Genomic DNA, 20388 nt, shown 5'->3' on the forward strand with positions numbered 1-20388 from the left:
GCCTGGCAGGCTACAGTCCATGAGGTCGCAGGAGTCAGGCATGACTTAATGACTAAACCACCACCATAAAGGAAAGAATGAACTCCTCAACAAATCCAAAGAACTGAGAATGTAATAATATCAGGGTGTGTGTTAGTTGTTCAGTCATGTCCAACTCTTTGCGACCCCATGGACTGTAGCCCACCAGGCTCCTCTGTCCATGGATTCTCCAGGCAAGAATACTGAAGTGGGTTGCCATTGCCTTCTCCAATAATATCAGGGTAAGGTACAGGAAAAATAAGAAAAATAATAATAGGGATCCTGAACTCCGAGGTCCTTCTAGACAAGCAATTGCCAGCTGGTGACCCACAGGCCAAATCTGGCCACTGATGGATTTGTTTGCCCCAGTATCACAGTGATTGTCTCATTTGCATTAAATGCCACCTAAAGGAGATCAGTCCTGGGTGCTCATTGGAAGGGCTGATGCTGAAGTTGAAATTCCAGTACTTTGGCCACCTCATGCGAAGAGCTGACTCACTGGAAAGACCCCGATGCTGGGAGGGATTGGGAACAGGAGGAAAAGGGGACGACAGAGGATGAGATGGCTGGATGGCATCACCAACTCGATGGACATGAGTTTCAGTAAGCTCCGGGAGTTGGTGATGCACAGGGAGGCCTGGCGTGCTGCGATTCATGGGGTCGCAAAGAGTTGGACACGACTGAACGACTGAACTGAAAACTTTCATTGAAGTCCAGATTTCAGGCTTTTCTGGAAAGCTGCAAAGGTTGAGTCACTCTGGGCCCATATTCTCATGTGCCCTTTTTGGCAGGAGGGGGGCGGGGAAGGGCACGCCCCCAACCCTTACCTGTCCTCAGTCACTCATTTATTTTACCCGTCTGGCTCCTCCAGGTATTTGAGTTTGTAACCTTGGCTTATCTCAAAAGCTTTGAACCTCCAGGGAGTACTTCAGTCAAGGCAGGAACCCACACCCAATGAGACACTCCCTCCCAGAGCCTCACCTAGGTCATAACGCTCCTGGTTAGTCCTTCAGATTCCTTTTCTCCTGGACACTCCGACCTCATAACTAAACTTTCTTCGAGGTCCTCATCCCATGTACACTTTCCTCCTGGCAGGGCATCACCTCCTCCAAATCGCCACCTGCGTCCACTGGATTATCTGCACCAAGGATTTTCAAAGAACAAAATGCCTGCTTCTTGCGGCTGCTGGGCTGGGCTGTGCTCATTCAAGTCCGACTCTGCGATCCCGTGGACTGCAGCCAGGCTCCTCTGTCCAGGGAATTAGACTACAAAAGACCTGACATGATGTTTCTTGTTTCCTAACCGGCACCCCAGTTTCCCTTGGGGAGCCAGCACTCCCCCACTCTCAGTCCCTGAGGTTTAGATGGGAGTTGACTCCACACCCACTTCCAGGGAGAAGCAGGGGACCCAGTCAGAAGCACTGAGCCAGTTTTGGGCCTTTGGAGACAGTGACTGGGAGAAAAGGTTTTCTGTCCTTCTAGGACTGGAAATGAGGACGATGGAAGCGAGGGGGGTTCTCCTGTGGACACACAGCTTATCGGGAGAGTGGAACCCCTGGATCCAGCCCAGCCTGAAGCCAGACTCCTTTTGGATATTTTTTGGTCACATATAAGCCAATTAATTCCCATCTTCACTTATGGCAGTTTGAAATGGGTTTTCATACTACCAAGGGAGACCTCATTAATACAAAAGAAATCTGAAAGTGCTTGAAGATGGAGACAAAGCCAAAAGGCTTTGCCCAAGCTTTCTTCTGGTTTTTGTTACCTCCCTCTGTCCAATAAGAACCAGCATTAGCCAGCCATCTGAAAGCACGTATCTCAGGGTAACAATTATTTCTTTGCTTGCCTATCTCTTCCACAAATCTATTGAGCTCCTTCAGGGCAGAAACAGGGAGGCAGAAATAGACTCAAACACCTCACATACTCACACACAGTTTGGGCTGAACAACTGTTGAATCGGTGAATCAACAAAAGGCAAGGGGGCACAAAAGAACCATCCTCCTTGTCTCCTTTGGGACACCCACCTCAGGAGACCACCTCATTCGAACCACCTTCTGAAACAGACTCATCCACCCATTACAAACAAATTGCATCATGAGAACTCACTCCTTCCAGCCATTACTAACTCTCCCACATGTTGGTCCCATGGAACCTCACTGTGGGGTTACTCACAAGGTCCTCATTCTGCAAAGAGAATACTTCATCGAAAGACACCACCCAGAACTACAGACAGTACACACTGTGGGCAAGTCATTCACATGTACAACTTCACTCATTAGCGAGAGTGTGTGTTTTAGCCTTTGTTTTGAACCCAGTACATCCAGAAGCCTGGTTTTGATATCCACCAACCATCTGCTTCTGCCCAATAACAATTTCAGGCTCTCTCCTGCCTCCTCCATCTTTCCTCCCTGCTGCTGCTGCCTCCCTAGTCCTTGACAATTACTTAAGTGGAGGGGCGGGCGGGATTGGGGGGGGAGAGACAAACATATACAGGAAATCAACAGCAGTAAAGTAACAGGTTCCCCAGTAAAAACACTTTTGACTTTAGGTGCATAATTGCCACACCCTTAATACCACTGTAATAGCTGCAGCTTACACTGCATCAGGCAATAAAGATTTTCAAACAGAGTCAAAGGTCAGAGCCAGAATTACAGTGAGTCACATCACTGCACTCAGTCTATCCAGTTCTCGTTTTCCCATACCACTTGAACAATCTAGTGAGAGCTGGATTTACATTCATTTGACCATGTTTACTGAGGATCTGCCAAGTGATAGGAACCACAGAAGATCCTGGGAATCAAAGAAGAAAGAGTAATCATTCTTAAATGAAGAATGCTGGCAAGTAAAGAAGCAATTACATTATGGAAAAACAGGTGCTGTGTGGGATTAGGAAAGAGCCAAGGAGGGACATCCAAACTCTGTCCCAGGGAAGGCCTTTTAGAGGCAGAGACCTTTCCAAGGAGACCTGAGGAATAAGTGGGAAGTGACCTAGGGCAGGTGTGGTAAAAGAGACTTCTTTCTGATAGTTCCAAGTAGAGGCTAATATGTAAGAAAAGTATAGCCTCCACTGAAAACTGAAAGTAGGCAAGTATGGCTAGAATTTAAAAGTATAAAAAGAGAACCTGCAACAGAGGACACAGGGACCAAAGACACCCTGAACAGTTTCCCTGAATCAGCTTTGCAGCTTTTAAAGCCTGAGAACTTTGTTTAAAAAAAAAAAAAAAAAATCACTTGCCTGATACAATGTATAAACAGACCAAAATGACTCTGACAAATGCATCTTGACACTCACTAAATATTGATTCCCTGATGCATGTTCCCGAGAACACTAAGAGGGGTAGAAAATTCACAGAATTATCTTGTAATTCATTCCCAGATTCTTGACTGAAACATGAGCCATCGCCAATACTCTGTCCTGGTGACTTAGCCATGAAGAATTCACCTGTGATGCAGAAGACTGCCTGCAATGCAGGAGACACGGGTTTGAATCCTGGGTCAGGAAGATTCCCCCAGAGAAGGAAATAGCAACCCACTCCAGTATTCTCGCCTGGGAAATCCCATGGACAGAGGAACCTGGCAGGCTACCGTCCATGATGGCAAATCCGACATGACTTAGCGACTCAACCACCAACACCACAATACTTTGTCTACCTTCCTCTCCACGTTATTTCTATCATTTCCCCACAAATAACAGAAAACAAGGCACATCTAGGCTTTAGCCTAGACAGGAATTAACTCTAGAAAAAGGATAGACGCACACCAAACTAACAGGGAGGGGTACCAAAAAGATCTAAACAACAAAACTAAGCAAAAAGTTGAGGGAAACGAAACAGTAAAGAGCACATTTAGAAAACTCAAGAGGAAGTAAAAGTATTTTCATACACACACACGAAAAAAGAAGTGTCCCACGTGCTTTGGCCAAACCAAACTCCCCCTTTGACTCAACTGCTGCAAAAAAGCAGCCAACGCAGTGAAAAAAAATTCCCGCATTCATCTCTCTTCCCAGAATAAACAGCAAAACCGGTACCATACAGCTAACTTGCCCTGGATAGACCGTGAAAAATCTGCCCCAGGTAACACATCACATGACAGTCCTCTTCAGAAGCTCTCAAGACCACAGACCAGTCCTGTCCCGACGGCGGTTCCTCTACTAACTCCCTCTCTCCTGTCATTTCAGAATCAAGGCTTGTCAAGCAGTCAAGGAATCCTAAAGAAGCAGGGAGCAGGATTTGCTTCCAAACCCAAAGTGAGAAAGACTTTTAAAATGCTATTTATTTTTAAACTGGCGCTAGGCGTTTCCAGAATCCTTTTCTCCTAATTTTTTTTTTTCCCCAAGCTTTTTTAAATGTCAAGCTGTCCGGTTTCATATTCGCCTCTGGTCTAGAGACAGCACCACCTCGTAACTCCCTCAAAGGGCGTTCTGAAACTCACCAGGCAGATCCGCCGGGCTTATGACCCTTGCTTCTTGCTGCTCGCCTCCCCGCTACCCCCCGCCCCAGGCACTTGCCAGTGAGGTTTTGCAGCAGGGGGGCCACACGGAAAGGCTGAGAATGCCGCCCCCCAAGCCCGGCAGCCTCGGACACACCACTGATCGGAGTTGCAGCCCCAGGCGGCGGCCCGGGGCTGCCCGATCCCGGGGGAGGGAAAGACGAAGGGCAGTTCCAGTCCCAGGAGGGCGATGCTCCGCGGGGCAGTGGGGACCCCGAGGGGTGGGAGCGGGAGGCGCGGTCCGTCCGTCCGGTCTCCGGGGGCCCGGCGGCGGCCCAGAGCCGGCCTCCAGGCCGCGGCGTGGCGCAGACCCCGACCCGGGGCCCCGCCGGCCTCGGGCGGAGCCTCAGCCTGGCCCGTAGCGGCCGGGCGCGCGGAAGAAGCCGGCCCGCCCCCCCACCGTCTCGACCGCGACCCCCGGCCCGCGCGACCCCCGGCGGCCTGGCGCGGCGCACTCGCCTGCCCACGGTCTGGTTGGCCAGCTGCTTCATGCGGTTGAACTGCTTCTTCATGGCGGCGGCGGCGGCGGCCCGCGGGGCTCGGGCCGGGCAGGACGGGGGACGGCCTGGCGGCTCCTACATCGCTTCCCGGCCGAGGCGCGGCGGCGGCGGCACTGCTCCCCAGGCCCGCAGCCCCGCCCTCGCAGCGTCACTTCCAGCGGCGCCGCCCGCCGGCCCGGCCGGGTCGGGGCGGGCGAGCAGCGCCAGGCCCCGGGCGGCGCGCGATCAGGCCTCCGCCGCCCGCCGGGGGCCGCGTGGTCCCCCCGCCTCCAGGGGGTTCCCTGGGCCCGGCGACGCGCGGCCGCCCGGGGCGCCGCGGTCCACCCGCACCTCGGCGTGTTTGTGCTTCCGCTCAGCGATCGCCTGCTCGGGTGATATTCATCTTTAACTCGCTTCCCAGACTAGATCGCAAACACGCGGTGGGCAAAGCAGACACAAAGAGTGGAGACCCCAAGAGCCGCCAAAAAGTCACCCTCGGGACTAGACCCCCGGGCAGGGCTCTCTGGGGGGCGCGGGAGGCAAAGTGGAACGCGAAAGGAGCTTTGGGCCGATGGAAATGGTTCAAGTCTTTACCAGGGCCGAGCTTATGCGCAGGTGTAGACGTTTGTCAAAATACACCAACCTGGACTCTTAAGACGGACCCGTGTCCCTATGTACATTTACCTTGATTTTTTTTTTTTAAGGAAAAAAAAAAATAGTTGCGTGAAACAAGCTGCAGGCCAGTGTGTGTTGTGAGATGCCACTTGGTAAAAAAGTCAGAGGCAATTAAGTATATTTTATTCCCATTTGAATACTATTACGGAGAAGGAAATGGCAACCCACTCCAGTAATCTTGCCTGGAGAATTCCATGAACAGAGGAGCCTGGCAGACTACAGTCCATGGGGTTGCAGAGAGTCAGGCATGACTGAGCAACTATCATATACTGTGGTACTGCTTCTCTTTTATTGATTTAAATCTACCTTGAATGTCACTCCATATCATAAAGAAGAGAAAAAGAGAAAGTCAGAGACAAGGTGTGCTTTCTATGAACATGCGCTCACCGATGGCGCAGAGCTGCGGTGACGGTAGTCGGTCCAGGGGACCAAGGTGTTACCGGCCCTGGGAAAATCACGCAAGCAGAAAAGTGCCCAACCCTAGCGCTGGGAAGTCGAGGGGATGAGCAGAGCAGGGACACGTCACAGGAGACAACTTCTTTGTTAGGTCGCAGGCCACGCCTGGGTCTCCGAGGGTTCTATAAAGGGGCCTTCACAGCCCACGTTGCCTAGAAACTGATTTTTTTTCTTAACCTCGAGCTGGTCAGCAGTGAGGCTGTCCGACTCCGCTGGATCCTTTTCGCAGGACAGATCAGGTCAGTTCTACGACCTGGGACAATGTCCTGGTTTGGTGGCCTTGGCTTAAGCTTAGGCCATTCCCTGGGGCAAGTGGGTGGTACTGTGGCCTCTTTAACAGACTATGTTTCTAGTTTCACAAAAGATGTGCTGAGGAAGGGAGCTGAAAAGGTAGAAGAACTCCCTGACTCTGCAAGAGAGGAGGTTGTGGACTTTGAATCAATCTTAAAATCAGAGATTGAGAGGCTTCGAATTCTTTGTAGTGATCTAGAAGAGAAGTATGAAGCGTCAGAGCTTCAGCTGAAGCTGCAAACCGCTAGCTACAGACATCAGTTACACCAGAAAGACATAGAAATCAAACTTCTGACAGCAAGACAGGCAGCAATGAAGGATGAGTTGCTAAAGCTGCAGTCAGTCACCCACTCAGTAAATCTTCAGGATAGCTTTCAGCCCTCAACTCCTGCACCCTTTTCACTGGGTTATGATGTCTATCAGCATGCTTTACCTTTCCAGAATGATGATATGGACTTCGCTGATCTAATTTGGTCACAACAAGAAATAAATAGATTGTCAAATGAAGTTTTAAGACTTGAGGCTGATGTCAGCCATTGGAGACATTTTGCTCAAACTTCCACAGCACAGGGAGCGGATAGTTTTAATCTAAAGGAAATCTATAAACTGCAAAATACTATCAAGGAACTTGAAGAGAATCGAAATAAGGAAATTGATGACCATCAACTTGAAATGGCAGCACTGCAGGAAATTCATCAGCAGAAACTGGCAGAAATAAGTGGCAGGCATCGAAAGCAATTAAAGGACTGTGAGGAGATGATTCATGATATGCAAAAAGCTACTCAAGTTCTCGCTGCTGAAAAAGTAGCATCTACCAAGAAAATCAAAGGACTTGAGATTAGAGTAAAATACCTTAAAAAAAAATTATCTTCTGTAGAAAAGGAAATGGATGCTTTAGTTAGAGATCAAGACCAGGTAAATGAAATGAATAAAAGATTTAAAAGAGGTGAGTTGAAGCCTTCTATTAAGAAGCATAGTGATGCTGTGACAGAAAATGAAAAAGTTCTTCCACAGAGAACATCCCTGGAAGAAGCATCCAGACAACAACAGCCACTGTCTGACGCTGAAAATGAAATGATGAGATTAAGTAGTTTGAAGCAGAATAAAAATCTCATTGAAGAGAACCTGAAACTTCAAAAACGAGCCCAAGTTTTGGAAAAAGAAAATTCATTATTAAATAGAGAAAAGGAAGAACTTCAACTATCACTTGTCAGATTGAGCAATGAATATGAACCCATTAAAAGCTCAACTATAGGACACATGAACTTGGATTCAGAAGTACATCATTTAAGATATGACTTGGAAATCAAAGAAGGAAAACTCAATGAGAACACTACTGAAAAGAAATTACTGATCCCTGAGTTAGGAGAGCTGGACAGGCAGAAACAAAAAATGACAATGTGTGTGGTTTTGATGAAAGATCCAAAAAAATGAAGGAGACAGCATCATCAATAAACTAAAACAAGATCTAAAACGTAAAAAAAAGAGAGTTTGTCAACTTGAAGGTGATAAAATGAACATTACTAAAGAGTTGGATGGGCAAAAAGAAAAGTTAATTCATTTAAAAATGCAAAAAGGACAGTTAGAAGCAGAATTGTGTCAGGCAGAACAGAGGCTATTGGAAGAAAGGAGGAAGTCTGAGCAAGCTATTAAAGAACCGTCAAGTACAGAGAACGCAGACAGCTCTGCCTAATAGCTGGAGTGTGAGGGTTTGGTTAAACTCGGTCAAGAGAGACTGTTGAGCAGATGATTGCTGACCACAAAGAAACCGAAGAAATTTTGTCATCTAGTTTAGAAGAGCAGAAGCAGTTGAAACAATATAAGGGAGAAAGCCATTTTTATTGAAAAACTTCAAGGAGGTTCACAGCTTCAGGAGGAGTTAAATCAGTGTACTCAAGCCTTAAGAAAAATGGAAAATTTACAGTAAACCATAGTGGAAAAAGCCAAAAGTCTTGCATCCGTGAGGGAAGAAAATAATCATCTGAAAGAAAAATTGGAATGACTGAGGGAAGAACACAGTCAAACCACAACAATGATTAACCCTAAAATTGTTCCAGAAATAGAATCTGAGGACTCTGCATGGAGCACAGTTGAAGATAATCTTGAAATTAAATCTCATCAAAAGAAATAGAAAGATCTCAGATACCAATGCGAGCAAATGAATATTAAGCACAAGTAGCTCTTTTCGGCCCAAGGGGAGGAAATCAGGAATTTGCAAAATGCAACAGAACAAATCAAAACCCAGTTGCCTAAAGAATCCCAGTACATGCCAGTAGAACCCTGTGACATTTTTCAAGTTACAGAAGTTCAGAGTCTTCACATAGAAAACGGAAGTGAAAAGCATGACTGATCTAAAGCCAAAACTGAAAGATTATTACAAGAAATAACAAAAATTGGAGATTAAACTTCTAACTGAAAAGAGTACTCTTTTAACTGAACAGATTGATCAGCTGTCCCATGGTGAGAATGGTAAACTAACTCAGCTCATCTGGCAAAAAGATTTGGAGATACGGTTTCTTCGTATGAAAGTATCTTCAGCTTCTTCCAGTGGCCAACATAATGAAGAGATTCATCAATTGCAAGCGTATGCTTTGGAAAGAGAACAAATGTTAGCTGTTTTAGATGAGAAGACTAGGGAAAATAGTCATCTTACAAGAGAAAATTTCAGAACGATAGATACAATTGTTGCCAAAGAAGCTGACCTTGTGAAACTCGAAGATGCCACCACAGAACTCTCACCAGATTTGAAAAGAGTGGTTTCAGGATATGTTTAGAGTGATGATCCAGAATTCATCCCACATGGTTCGAGAAAAAGACATTGAAATTGATGCTTTGACTCAGGAATGTCAGACTTTACTGACAACAGTGCAAACGTCCAGCAATGGTGGTAGGTGAGAGACGTTCATGTGGATCCATATGAGGAGCTTCTATGGGAACATGATAAATTAAGACAGCAGGTGAAGATGCTAGAAGAATGGAAAGAGCACATGATGGCCATGGTACAGAATATGCAGCGTGGGTCAACCAGTCTTCAGAAAGAACTTCAACAATTTCAGGCACCAGTTTCAGTTGACAAGGTTAATAATTCTAAACTAGAGATGAACTGTACTGACCTGATCAAAATGATGAAAGGAATAAAATCCAACTCAAAAACTTGGAGCAGCACGTAGCACAAATTAATCTCAGCCTAGAGCAGCTTGGCAGTGCCAAAGGCTTTCTCTTTGGAGTGTCTGACCTAATTTTACCACAGCCTTCTGAAGAATCACTTAGCTCCAAGTCAGCAGCCTCTTTTAAGGCAGTTAAACCTGATGAATTGAGTGACTCTTCCAAAATGCTCAAAGAAGAGATAGGAGAGTTAAGAAAATGAATGGAGGAAAAAGATGCAACCATTAGAACCCTCCAGGAAGATAATCAGAGATTGTCCAATTCCATCGCAGACAGTTCAGAACTAGAAAGAAAGTGACGTGAACAAGTGAATTCAGAAATGAAGCAGCTACAGGACAAACAAGATGACTTACAAAACTTAAAGGAAAAGGAGAACTTTTAATCCAGGCAAAAAGTGATAAATTACTTTGTTTAAGTGAAAATTTCACTAATAAAGTGAGTGAAAACGAACTTTTGAAGCAGGCATTAATCAACCTGAAGGAGATAGCAGTCAGCATTGAATCAGAGATGTGTCAACTGGAAGAGGAAAAGGAAAACATAGTAGAAACATCTAGGGGAAAGGAAACAAAAAATCAAGCTTTGCAAGAGACAAATATGCAGCTGTCTGTGATGTGGAGAGAGAAAGAATTGAAATATTTTACAATGGAGGAGAAGGCACTTGCTTTTGAGCATCTGTTAAAAGAAACAAAATGAGGCAAAACGGGAAATAAGTCATTTTTTAAATGTAGTGACATCGATGTAAGAGAAGACATATTTCAACAGGAGAGAAATGAAGCCATACTGGTACTAAAACAGAAACAAATGGAAAACCATACCCTCCAGACAGAGTTTCAACATTTACACAACAAAGATCTACGCTTAAAGCAGGAGCAGGAGAGAGTGCGTAATGGGCTGTAGAAGCAGAAGCGTTTCATAGCTGCAAGGCTTTGGCTGCAGAGGACAGAGCAGCTAAACTAAGAATGAAAGTCACCGCATTGGAGGAAAAGTTCCTTCTGTCTTCTAATGCAATGGAAAGTGCAAATCAACAAGCCAGTTTGCAGATAGAGTCGTTGAAGGAACAAGTGAATATCATCCCAACGCAGAGAGATGACGCTTTGAGACAGCTTTCTCTGTCGTGAGAACAAGTAAAGGAGGATGCCATCCACTAGCTAACCTGAAGGTGGTAGCCGCAGAATGGATGGAAAAAGCAGATAACCTCGAAGGAAAATTAACATCGGCACAAGCACATCAGGAGAAAGTGAATGCTGCCTTGAATCTAAAGGAAGAACAAATTAAAGATCTGAAAAAAACAAAATGAGGTCCAACAGGAAGTGCTGGATGAGGTACAGAAGAAGTTGATGAACTTACTAAGTAACGCAGAAGTTGACAAGAGCCTCCTGAGGAACCTCTTCATAGTGTATTTTCAAACACCAAAAACAGCAACGTCACGAAGTGTTGCAGATAATGGGTAATACTCTGGGTATCACAAAGGAAGAAATCCATGTGATTGAGAATGAAGAGGAAGGCAGCGGTACCCTATGGACGACTGGCTGGCTTGGATCACAAAGTGTCCCCAACACACCTCTGAGACCAAATCAGCAATCAAGGACGAAGAATTCTTTCTTGGAACTCTGTTAAATTTCTAGAAACAGAATCTCATCTCACTCTTCTGTCACCCAAACCAAAGTCTTTGGGTTCACCAGGAAAGAAAAAACTACCTAAAAATGTACCACCAAGTCTTAAAACTATCTCAGAATCCACACCCCCCAAGCCAGATGTGAATCAACGTTCACAGCTATCTCTCTGACTAACCCACCCTGACCTGAAAGCGCTGAGTCTGGCCATCTTCTTTTAAATGCTGTTACTGATATTTTGCCTACATACCCACCTTTGGTGCTATCACCCGGCAAGAGAGTTGGAGATGTGTCAAAAGACTTTTCAAAGCCATAGATGATTCTTCAGAGACGAGAAACTGAGCCACTTTAAAAAACCAAAGTCACTGTGTTTGTGTACCTTACCAGAGTATGACTTTTCAGAGTCACTTTGCTTAATAAAAATATCAATACTTTTTCTAAAAAGTGTATATTTTAAGGACTTCAAAGATAGTTACTTTTTATGAGACTTGAAAGAGTAGTTACTTTTTAATGAGAAAGGGCATGGGTGGGATTGGAGGCTGTGGTCAAGGGATGCTTCAAATAGTGTTGTGAAGCTTTCCTTTTACTTTTTTATAAGGAGCAGGTACTTCTGTAGATTTTGGGAAATTAAAATATTACCTTGTGTTAACATTCAAAACGGGACTTCCCATGTGCTAGTGGTAAAGAACCTGCCTGCCAATGCAGGAAACTCAAGAGGCACAGTTTCAATCCCTGATTTGGGAAGATACCCTGGAAGAGGGCATGGCAACCCACTCCAGTATTCTTGCCTGGGAAATCCCACGGACAGAGGAACCTGGCGGGCTACAGTCCATGGGGTTGCAAAGAGTCAGACACGACTGAGCACACACACACACAATGTTCAGAATGATAGAATATACAAGTGCACAGTCTTTGTATAAGAAAAAAGGTGGACAGCCCCAAAGTACAAGATGCATAAAATTTTTAAGAATGAAAGGTTACTTTTCCTGGCTAAGTCCCACTCCTCTTTTCACTGCCTGGTGCTAATGTGCTAAGTCGCTTCAGTCATGTCTGCAGACTCCATGGACTGCAGCCCACCAGGCTCCTCTGTCCATGGCATTCTCTGTGCAAGAGTACTGGAGTGGGTTGCCTTGCCTCCCTCCAGAGGATCTTCCTGGCCTAGGGATCAAACCTGCATCCCTTATGCCTCCTGCATTAGCAGGTGGGTTCTTTACCATTAGCACCACCTGTAAAACCCTTCATTGCCTGGGAAACCACTCTGTCAATAAACTGTGTTCTCTCAGGCTTTTTAGAAACACTTGCATATTTATGTACATTCTCTGACTTGTTTTTTTTTTTGAATAAAACAAACACTACATCTTAGAGATCTTTCCAGGTGTGAATGAATTCCTTCTTACCCCTTTTCTTTTTTCTCCTCTTACCCTTTTTTAAAAGCAGCAGTTAGTTTGCTGTGTAGATGTACCCTAATTCTTTTAACTAGCTCCTATTAATCAGCATTTAAGCAGTTTGTATCCGAAAAACAATCATGGCCATGACCAACTCTCTCGCCCATTTCCTTAAGAACGGCTCTAAACTGTCATCGCTTTCCTGAAGTATGCCTTATGCCCTCTTGCAGACACTAGAGGCCAGCAGTCAGGAACTCCCAATTTCCCACACCCCCTTCCTATATTTAACCATCTACTCACTTCCCTCCATCCACTTCTACTTTTCCCTTTTTGTTGTAGAAGAAAAGGGATCCAGCTTTGCAGTTAAAATCTAATTGCTCCATTGTGCCCCAGAAACTATCCGCTCAGACTTTTTCAAATACTTCATGCCACTGATTTTCCTTCCGGCCTTATCTTGTGCCTGTCTCTTTCCCCTAAGCTTCAGAGCCTGTCCAAGTCATTCCAGCAAGCAATCCTTACCTTTCTGCTCTTTCAGCTACCACCATCTCTCTCTACCTCTCACAACAAAGCTTCTGAAAAAAATTCTTTACTCCTCCCCACCATCTCATTTCTCACTGACTTTTTAAAAACTTATTTTATTTGTGGCTGTGGTTGGTCTTCGTGCTGTGCGGGCTTTCTCTAGTTGTGGAGAGCGGGGCTACTCTCTAGTTACGATGCTCCAGGTTCTCCTTGCGGTGGCTTCTCTTGTTGCCGAGCACAGGCTCTAGGACATGCGGGTTTCAGTAGTTGAGACGCACGGGTTGAGTTGCTCTGCAACATGTAGCATCTTCCCAGACCAGGGATCGAAACTGTGACCCTGGCATTAGCAGGTAGGGAAGTCCTACCTGGGAAGGTATCAGGTAAGTCTACCAGGGAAGTCCTCATGGACTTCTTTTTGAAAGCACCACAAAATCTTATCTCAATGTCCCAGGTATTTTCTAATGCATTAGAAAGTAGTCTTCTTATTTCCCTAAACTCTCAGTGGGTGGTGGTGGTTTAGTTGCTAAGTTGTCCGACTCTCATGATCCTGTGGACTATATAGCCTGCCAGATTCCTCTCTTCATGGGATTTTCCAGGCAAGAATACTGGAGTGGTTTGCCATTTCCTTCTAATGTTTTAGAAAGCAGTCTTCTTATTTCCCTAAACTCTCAGTGATATCTGGTAAATGTTAGCTCCATCTTCATTCTTAAAAGTTCTCTCCACCTTCTTTCTTTTGGAGATGCTACTCTCCATAAGTTCCTTTCCTAACATCAGACTCTTCTTTCTCTGCTTCCTCTGTGACGACTTCTTTGGATCACTTTTTTTTTTTTTAACTTTTTATATTGTATTGGGGTATAGCCGACTAACAATGTTTTAGTTTCAGGTGAAGAGCAAAGGGACTCAGCCACACATATACATGTATTCAATCTCCTGCAAATTCTCCTCCCATTCAGACTGCCACCTAACACTGGGCAGAGTTCCCTGGGCTCTACAGCAGGTTCTTTGGACCACTTCTTGATGGCTATGTTCTCTAAGGTACCACCATCAGCTAACTGCACCTTCTCGCTCTCCCTGTGGTCTCAGGGCAAGCTCATCCCCTCGACTTTCACCTGGACGCTGATGATGACTTCTGAATGCCTGTATTTGACCTCCCCTTCTCTTGACTCCACACTGAATTATCTGATTGTCTACTGGACACCTTTGTCAGATTGTCTGTGGGCTTCTCAAAATCAATGTGTCCAAAAGGGAACTCAGGATCTTCCTTCAGAATCCTCCTCCGTTCCTTATACATCTCCTAAAACCCGTGTCCATGTTGTCACCTAAGAAAGAGGCATCAGTGCTCGCTTCGGCAGCACATATACTAAAATTGGAACGATACAGAGAAGATTAGCATGGCCCCTGCGCAAGGATGACACGCAAATTCGTGAAGCGTTCCATATTTTTTTTTAAAGAACAAAAAAAGAAAAAAAAAAAAAAAAGAAAGAGGCATCAGAGTTATGATTGATCTTTCTGTCTCCCCTGCTCCATATCCAATCAACTACCAAAGAGCCCTCAATTCCTTCCTTTCCTGTCTCTTCCATGACCTAGTACAAGTCCAGGCTCCTCACTGGTCTTGCTGGTGCCACTCCTGGGTTTCCTTGAGTCCATTTTGCAGACATCGGTCAAGCTGAACTTTCTAACATAAAGATCTGATGATACTTCCCAGCTTTAAATTACCTTAGGGGTCCCTACTTCCTGGAGCCAAACTTTAACAAAGTAACCAAAGCAACCTTACTTCCTACTCCTCAACCACTTACAGGCCACCCTCCAGCTATATGTGACTTCTTGCAAACCCAGACAGACTATTACCCAAATAACTTCAAGCCCACGGGCTTGATCATAGCAGGATAATGCTTCCCAAGGAGTGCAGATCAAAGCAGTGTCTCATTTGCTTCCTTTCCACACATTGTGGGGAAGGGCATTCCCACTCCAGAGTTATGGCAAAGGCCCAACACTGAACAGATAAGCCCTCCAGCAGTTTATACGTCACATATACTCATAGCCCAGGGAAGGACGTGGCGACACCAGGTAGGCCCACAGAGGCTGCACTTGGGAAAAGAGTGAACAAGCAGGGGTTTGGGAGGGAGGACTTTGGAGGAACAAGAGATTGGAGGTATCTTTAAGCTCCAGAGAGTTGTTTGAATGAGTTCACAGGCTGGCAGGGAACTGGAGGCTGCTCTGGAGGATAAACTGTGTCCCTGTGATAAGTAGAGTGGCTTGGCTAAGGGGACCTTACCTGTGGGAGCAGAAAGGGAGGAGGGGAGTTTGAAGTCAGGTCATTTGAAGCCCTCTGATTTGATCAGATGTCAAGGCAAAACACTTAACACTTGCTTTTACAGCTTTATACCACAATTGACTGTTTGATACCTTGGCATCAATTTATTTACTTTTTAAAGATTTTTTTTTGATGTGGACTATTTTTAAAAGTTTTTATTGAATTTGTTGGAATATCGCTTCTGTTTCATGTTTTGGGTTTTTGGCCGTGAATCATGTGGGATCTTGGTTTCCCAGCCAGGGATTGATCCCATACTCCCTGCATTAGAAAGTGAAGTCTTAACCGCTGGACCACTGGGGAAGCCCCTTGACATCAGTTTAAACCTTGCTGACAATGAAACTGTTAGGTAATAGGTGAAGCCCTTTCCTAGGCAGTGAAGTTGGTGCTTGACCCAAGAGAAAGAGATGGTCCTCTACGACATAAAGTGTCTGAACTCACTGATACTCACTCAGTTGATACCAAAGGGCCTGAGGGAGAGGTGACATCTTCCAGCTCCATGGCATCTGGCAATAGACTGATGACTGCAGGCCATGCCCACCTACAAGTAAGATGTGGTAGATGGCCCAGGTTTGGCTCTATCCTGTAGCAAGGAGGCCTTGCTACCCATGCTGAGCTTGGGGACCCATACCTTTGGTCCTTTGTCAAGGAATAATGGGCAGCTGGGTATGGAAACTCAGGGTCTGGGAGAGACACAGTTTCCAATGTGTGGCCAGCATTTCCTGCTCTGATGGTATCTGATACAGGGCCAAAGAGGGCAATTTCTTGCATCAGAAGCCCAAAGATGACTTATAGACAACATGGGCAGTCCAGAGACTCTAGGAATCAGGAGGGGAAGTTGCTAAAGCCTCTTCACTGAAGGAGTCTCTGAGGGCCTGTTGATTTTAGGTTCTAGAGCCTGTTGTTGGAGGGGTCTCCACTTAAGGTGGGCTCATTTTAAAGTAACAGCATAAATGGGCTTAAGTAAAATTTGTGAACAAGGGATATGTTTCCTCCAGAATCCAAAAAGGACTAAAAGATGTTGGGCTCGAGTGTCCTTAACAAGTGTGTCAAACAAATGTTTGCAAAGGAGGATGTCATAAAAGTAATGTCATCCCTCACATATATACCATTGACATGCATGCGTGTTGTGACCCTATGGACTGTAGCCCACCAGGCTGCTCTGTCCATGGAATTCTCCAGGCAAGAATACCTGAGTGAGTTGCCATTTCCTTCTCCAGGGGATCTTCCCGATTCAGGGACTGAACCTGGTTCTCTTATGGCTTCTGCACTGGCAGGTGGGTTTTTTTTTTAACCACAAGTGGCACCTGAGAAGCCCACACTATTGATGCTATGTATAATATGGACAACTGATGGGGACATACTTAAGTTACTGTGGGGAACTGAATGGGGGGAAATCCAAAAGGGAAGAGAGAGCTGTTTCGGGACCCTGTGGGTAACAAGGTGCAAATATACTGTGCTCCTTTGGAGATGACGGCAAACTGGCTGAGAGGATGTTGGAATCGGCATTGAATGAAACCTGGCAGCCAAACCTATACTTAGCAAAATATTTAGCATATTTAAATTTAGGTGTTTTAGGGCTTCCCAGGTGGTGCTAGTGGTAAAGAACCTACCCGCCAATGCAGGAGACATAAGTGATGCTGGTTAGATCCTGGGTTGGGAAGATCCCCTGGAGGAGAGCATGGCAACCCACTGTAGTATTCTTGCTTGGAGAATCCCATGGACAGAGGGGCCTGGAGGGCTACAGTCCATAGTGTTGCCAAGAGTCGGACACGACTGAAGTGACTTAGCAGCAGCAGGTGTTTTCAGGGTAGCTGGGATTTGTTTTAATCAGGTGTGGTAAGACACAGAGATATAGAAATGAAAGAAGCTTTTAATGCCTACAGATTATGAGAAATAGGAGGCCCAGGTCACCATGGAGGGCCACTTGGGGAAGCACCAGGGTCCATCAGGAGGCGGAGGGAGCAAGGAGCAGACTGGGGCAAGAGTCTTTCTCATGGTTTCCATGGGAAGGAGCAGGTGAGGCAGGGCAAGCAGGTTTAGGATTGGCTAGTTTGAATCATCTCTGTGGGCTCTGGGACACAGTGCTGTCCCTAGTTGTCTGGTATCTGTCTCTGGGGTAATTAGAGCAGAGGGATAGTGGTCCTGATTGTAAGAGCACCACAGAGGAGGTGGTTGTGAGTGTGGGCTCTGGATGGCCAGTTTACATGTGAAAGGTACACTCACAGGGGAGTTGTTTGCTATCTCTAGGGATTAGCTAACCCTGGCAGGGCAGTTCCTGCAAGAGGAGCAAGGCCTCAGATGTCAAAGCATTAAATACAGGAACTAGAAAGCATGGTTATTATATTAGGTGTAACTGTAATTTGATGTGTTAGTATAAAGTCCATGAAAGTTTTCCAACTGTTGCATTTTAGCAGATGTTAAAGTTAGTTCCAAACCTATGTTGCAGATGCACAAAAGCCAATCAACTCCCTTTTTGTTTTTGCCATAAAAGGTGTTTTTAGTAAATTTTGGTTTTCCATTTGGGTCAAATGGTGAATTTTTGTTTAATTGAATCTTTTGGTACCTCCCCCTGTATCTAGGTTTCTTTCATTCATTTTTTTTTTTTGGTCACTCGATATACTTGAGGGGAGAGGGTCTTTTTTGAAAAAATTTTGGCCACACTCCACAGCATGCAGAACCTGTTTCCCAACCAGGGATTGAAGCCGTGCTGGAGGGCAGAGTCCTGACCACTGGATCACCAGGGAAGTTCCGAGGTTGGGGCAGGGGTGTCTTTTTTACCCTGCTTACAGTTATTTATTTATTCATTTTTCCTACAGAGAGTCTCTCAGATCAGTATTCTCAGGATTAGGGCCTCTCTCATGACAATGGTTATAAAGTTTAGCAACCTGGACTTAAGTCAGGTTTGAATTAATCCCTTCATTGTGACACAGGGCCACCACTAATGTTTTTTGCTCATAACCCCGATGACGGATTTTGTGCCACACCGGTGTAGGCAGCAGGGAGTCAGTGAAAGATCACAGCCCCGAAGCTGGTGGGTCAAAACCATCTTCTGCTGAAGCCCTGCCTCTTCCTCCAAGTGCGCTGTTCCCTCAAGCCCCAGGAACACAGTGTCTCAGGACATTTTTGATTTCTAACCCTCGAACGTCACAGGTTTTTGTTTCTGTCTGTCCAACCACAAGTGGTGCAGAGCTTCTGGCTGGTTGTGGTTGTGCCATCTGCTGGATGGCAGGCCCCATAGAAGACTATTCCCTCCCTCCAGAGAATGCCAGTCCATCTCCACAGTGTTAGAATCCACATCCAGTAAGATCATTTTGTCTACGGGCTGGGTGGGGACCTCAAGCCCTAGACGACAAGATCAGTCCTTTGGCCTGCTGGTAAGTAACAATGGGAAGCAAAACTCACAGGTGTTGATTGGGGGTTTTGCACTGAGAGAGCAGTTGAATATCAATGCTCCTTTCCCCCTACTTTTGTCTTTTTTTAATCGGTTCTCGGAGCATGAACTGCCATGGATGTGCACCTCCAAACCCTTAGGGGTCAGGAGAGCACGCAACAATCCCAAGAGAAGTTGCAGCACAGGAGATGGGCAAAGTCACTACCTTTGCCCGAACAGCAGTGACTCAGGAGTCAATCGAGTGGTCATTCTTAAATCTTCCTGAGATCGTGGCCTCCTTCCTTTCTACAAACAACACAAAGATGCATCCCCAGGACTACAAACACAAGCGCCCTGGGGTGGTGGAGAGGTGGGGCGCGCTACTTTCCCAAACAGAGTCCCTATGACTGCCCTAAGCAGCCAGTGATGGTCATCAGGCTAGACACAGTAAGCAAACTGCTGTGGAACTCTAGCATCCATCAGTTAGGACTTTATGTTGTTTCTAATCTCAAGCAGGAGCCTCAGTGACCACCTGCCAGACATAAGCCACACTCGATGGCACCTCACTCTGGGATGTAGTCAATTAATAACAATAGTTTCTGCCTAGTTGACCAGCATAAAACCACAGAGTGGAAAGAGATGGCAAAATCCATTGGAGATAACAGAACATGAGCTAAAGCCCAAGCTGGCCAGCAACTGGCACTTCCATCCAAGATAGTAACTGTTGCCTTGCAAACCAGTTAACTAGCAAAGGAGCCCATAGTTAAAGCTAACGAGGTGTTCTCAATTGAGTTAGACCATCCTATTTGTGATGCAAATTGTTTTACTTCTTCATCGGGGAAAGAGAGACTCCAACCCTAGGTTAGTGGGGTTGGCCAACACTCAACATTCGACCCCAAAAGATGGGATGGACAGCAATTTACGAGCCACATTTACCTACAGCGCAGGGGAAGTTACCACATATCATGCAGGGCCACACAGGGGGTTGCACTTGGAAACAGAATGAACACGCAGGGGCTTGGGAGGCAGACTTCGTAGTACCGAAGAATGGGGATGAGCCCTGGTTCCTGCCTATTTGAATAATTCAGTGGGCTGAACAGAACTGAAGTCTGCTACTTGGGAATGAGCAGGCACTGTGTCTGGTTCCTATGATAAGAAGGATAATATGGCTAGGGGAACTTTACCTGTGGGATAAGAAGGTGTGGGGAATTGCAGTTAAGCCATTTGAGGCCCTCTCAACTTTACTAGGGAGAAGGCAATGGCAACCCACTGCAATACTCTTTCCTGGAAAATCCCATGGACGGAGGAGCCTGGTAGGCTGCAGTCCATGGGGTCGCTAGGAGTCGGACACAACTGAGCGACTTCACTTTCACTTTTCACTTTCATGCATTGGAGAAGGAAATGGCAACCCACTCCAGTGTTCTTGCCTGGAGAATCCCAGGGACGGGGGAGCCTGGTGGGCTGCCCTCTATGGGGTCGCACAGAGTCGGACACGACTGAAGCGACTTAGCAGCAGCAGCAGCAGCAACTTTACTAGATGTTAAAACAGCTCTCACTATTGAATCTTGGGACTTCCCTGGCAGTCCAGTGGTTATGTCTCTGAGCTTCTACAGCAG

General features: G+C 45.9%; 1 protein-coding gene, 1 non-coding gene and 1 pseudogene across 6 annotated transcripts in view; 2 read left to right on the forward strand and 1 right to left on the reverse strand.

Annotated features, from left to right (window-relative positions):
* Window positions 1-5174, reverse strand: part of ARHGAP17 (Rho GTPase activating protein 17) — a 94988-nt gene extending 89814 nt beyond the window's left edge. For 3 of the 5 annotated variants that reach the window (XR_006343094.1, XM_043914546.1, XM_043914547.1), the window contains exon 1: window positions 4965-5174. Coding sequence is in view for 4 of the 5 variants with exons in the window: in XM_043914546.1 (XP_043770481.1) it covers window positions 4965-5017 (53 nt within the window). In the remaining variant the exon portion in view is untranslated. The remainder of the gene's footprint in view (window positions 1-4964) is intronic. The other 2 variants (XM_043914545.1, XM_043914549.1) reach the window with 2 other exon arrangements.
* Window positions 5016-11357, forward strand: LOC122702007 (annotated as a pseudogene).
* Window positions 11358-14424: 3067 nt separating this feature from the next.
* LOC122702381 lies at window positions 14425-14531 on the forward strand. Its single transcript, XR_006343241.1, has one exon. It is a non-coding gene; the product is annotated as a U6 spliceosomal RNA (small nuclear RNA).
* Window positions 14532-20388: the final 5857 nt, after the last annotated feature.

Source organism: Cervus elaphus, chromosome 10 (genome assembly GCF_910594005.1).
Source record: "Cervus elaphus chromosome 10, mCerEla1.1, whole genome shotgun sequence".
In the NCBI taxonomy this organism is placed as follows: Eukaryota; Metazoa; Chordata; class Mammalia; order Artiodactyla; family Cervidae; genus Cervus; species Cervus elaphus.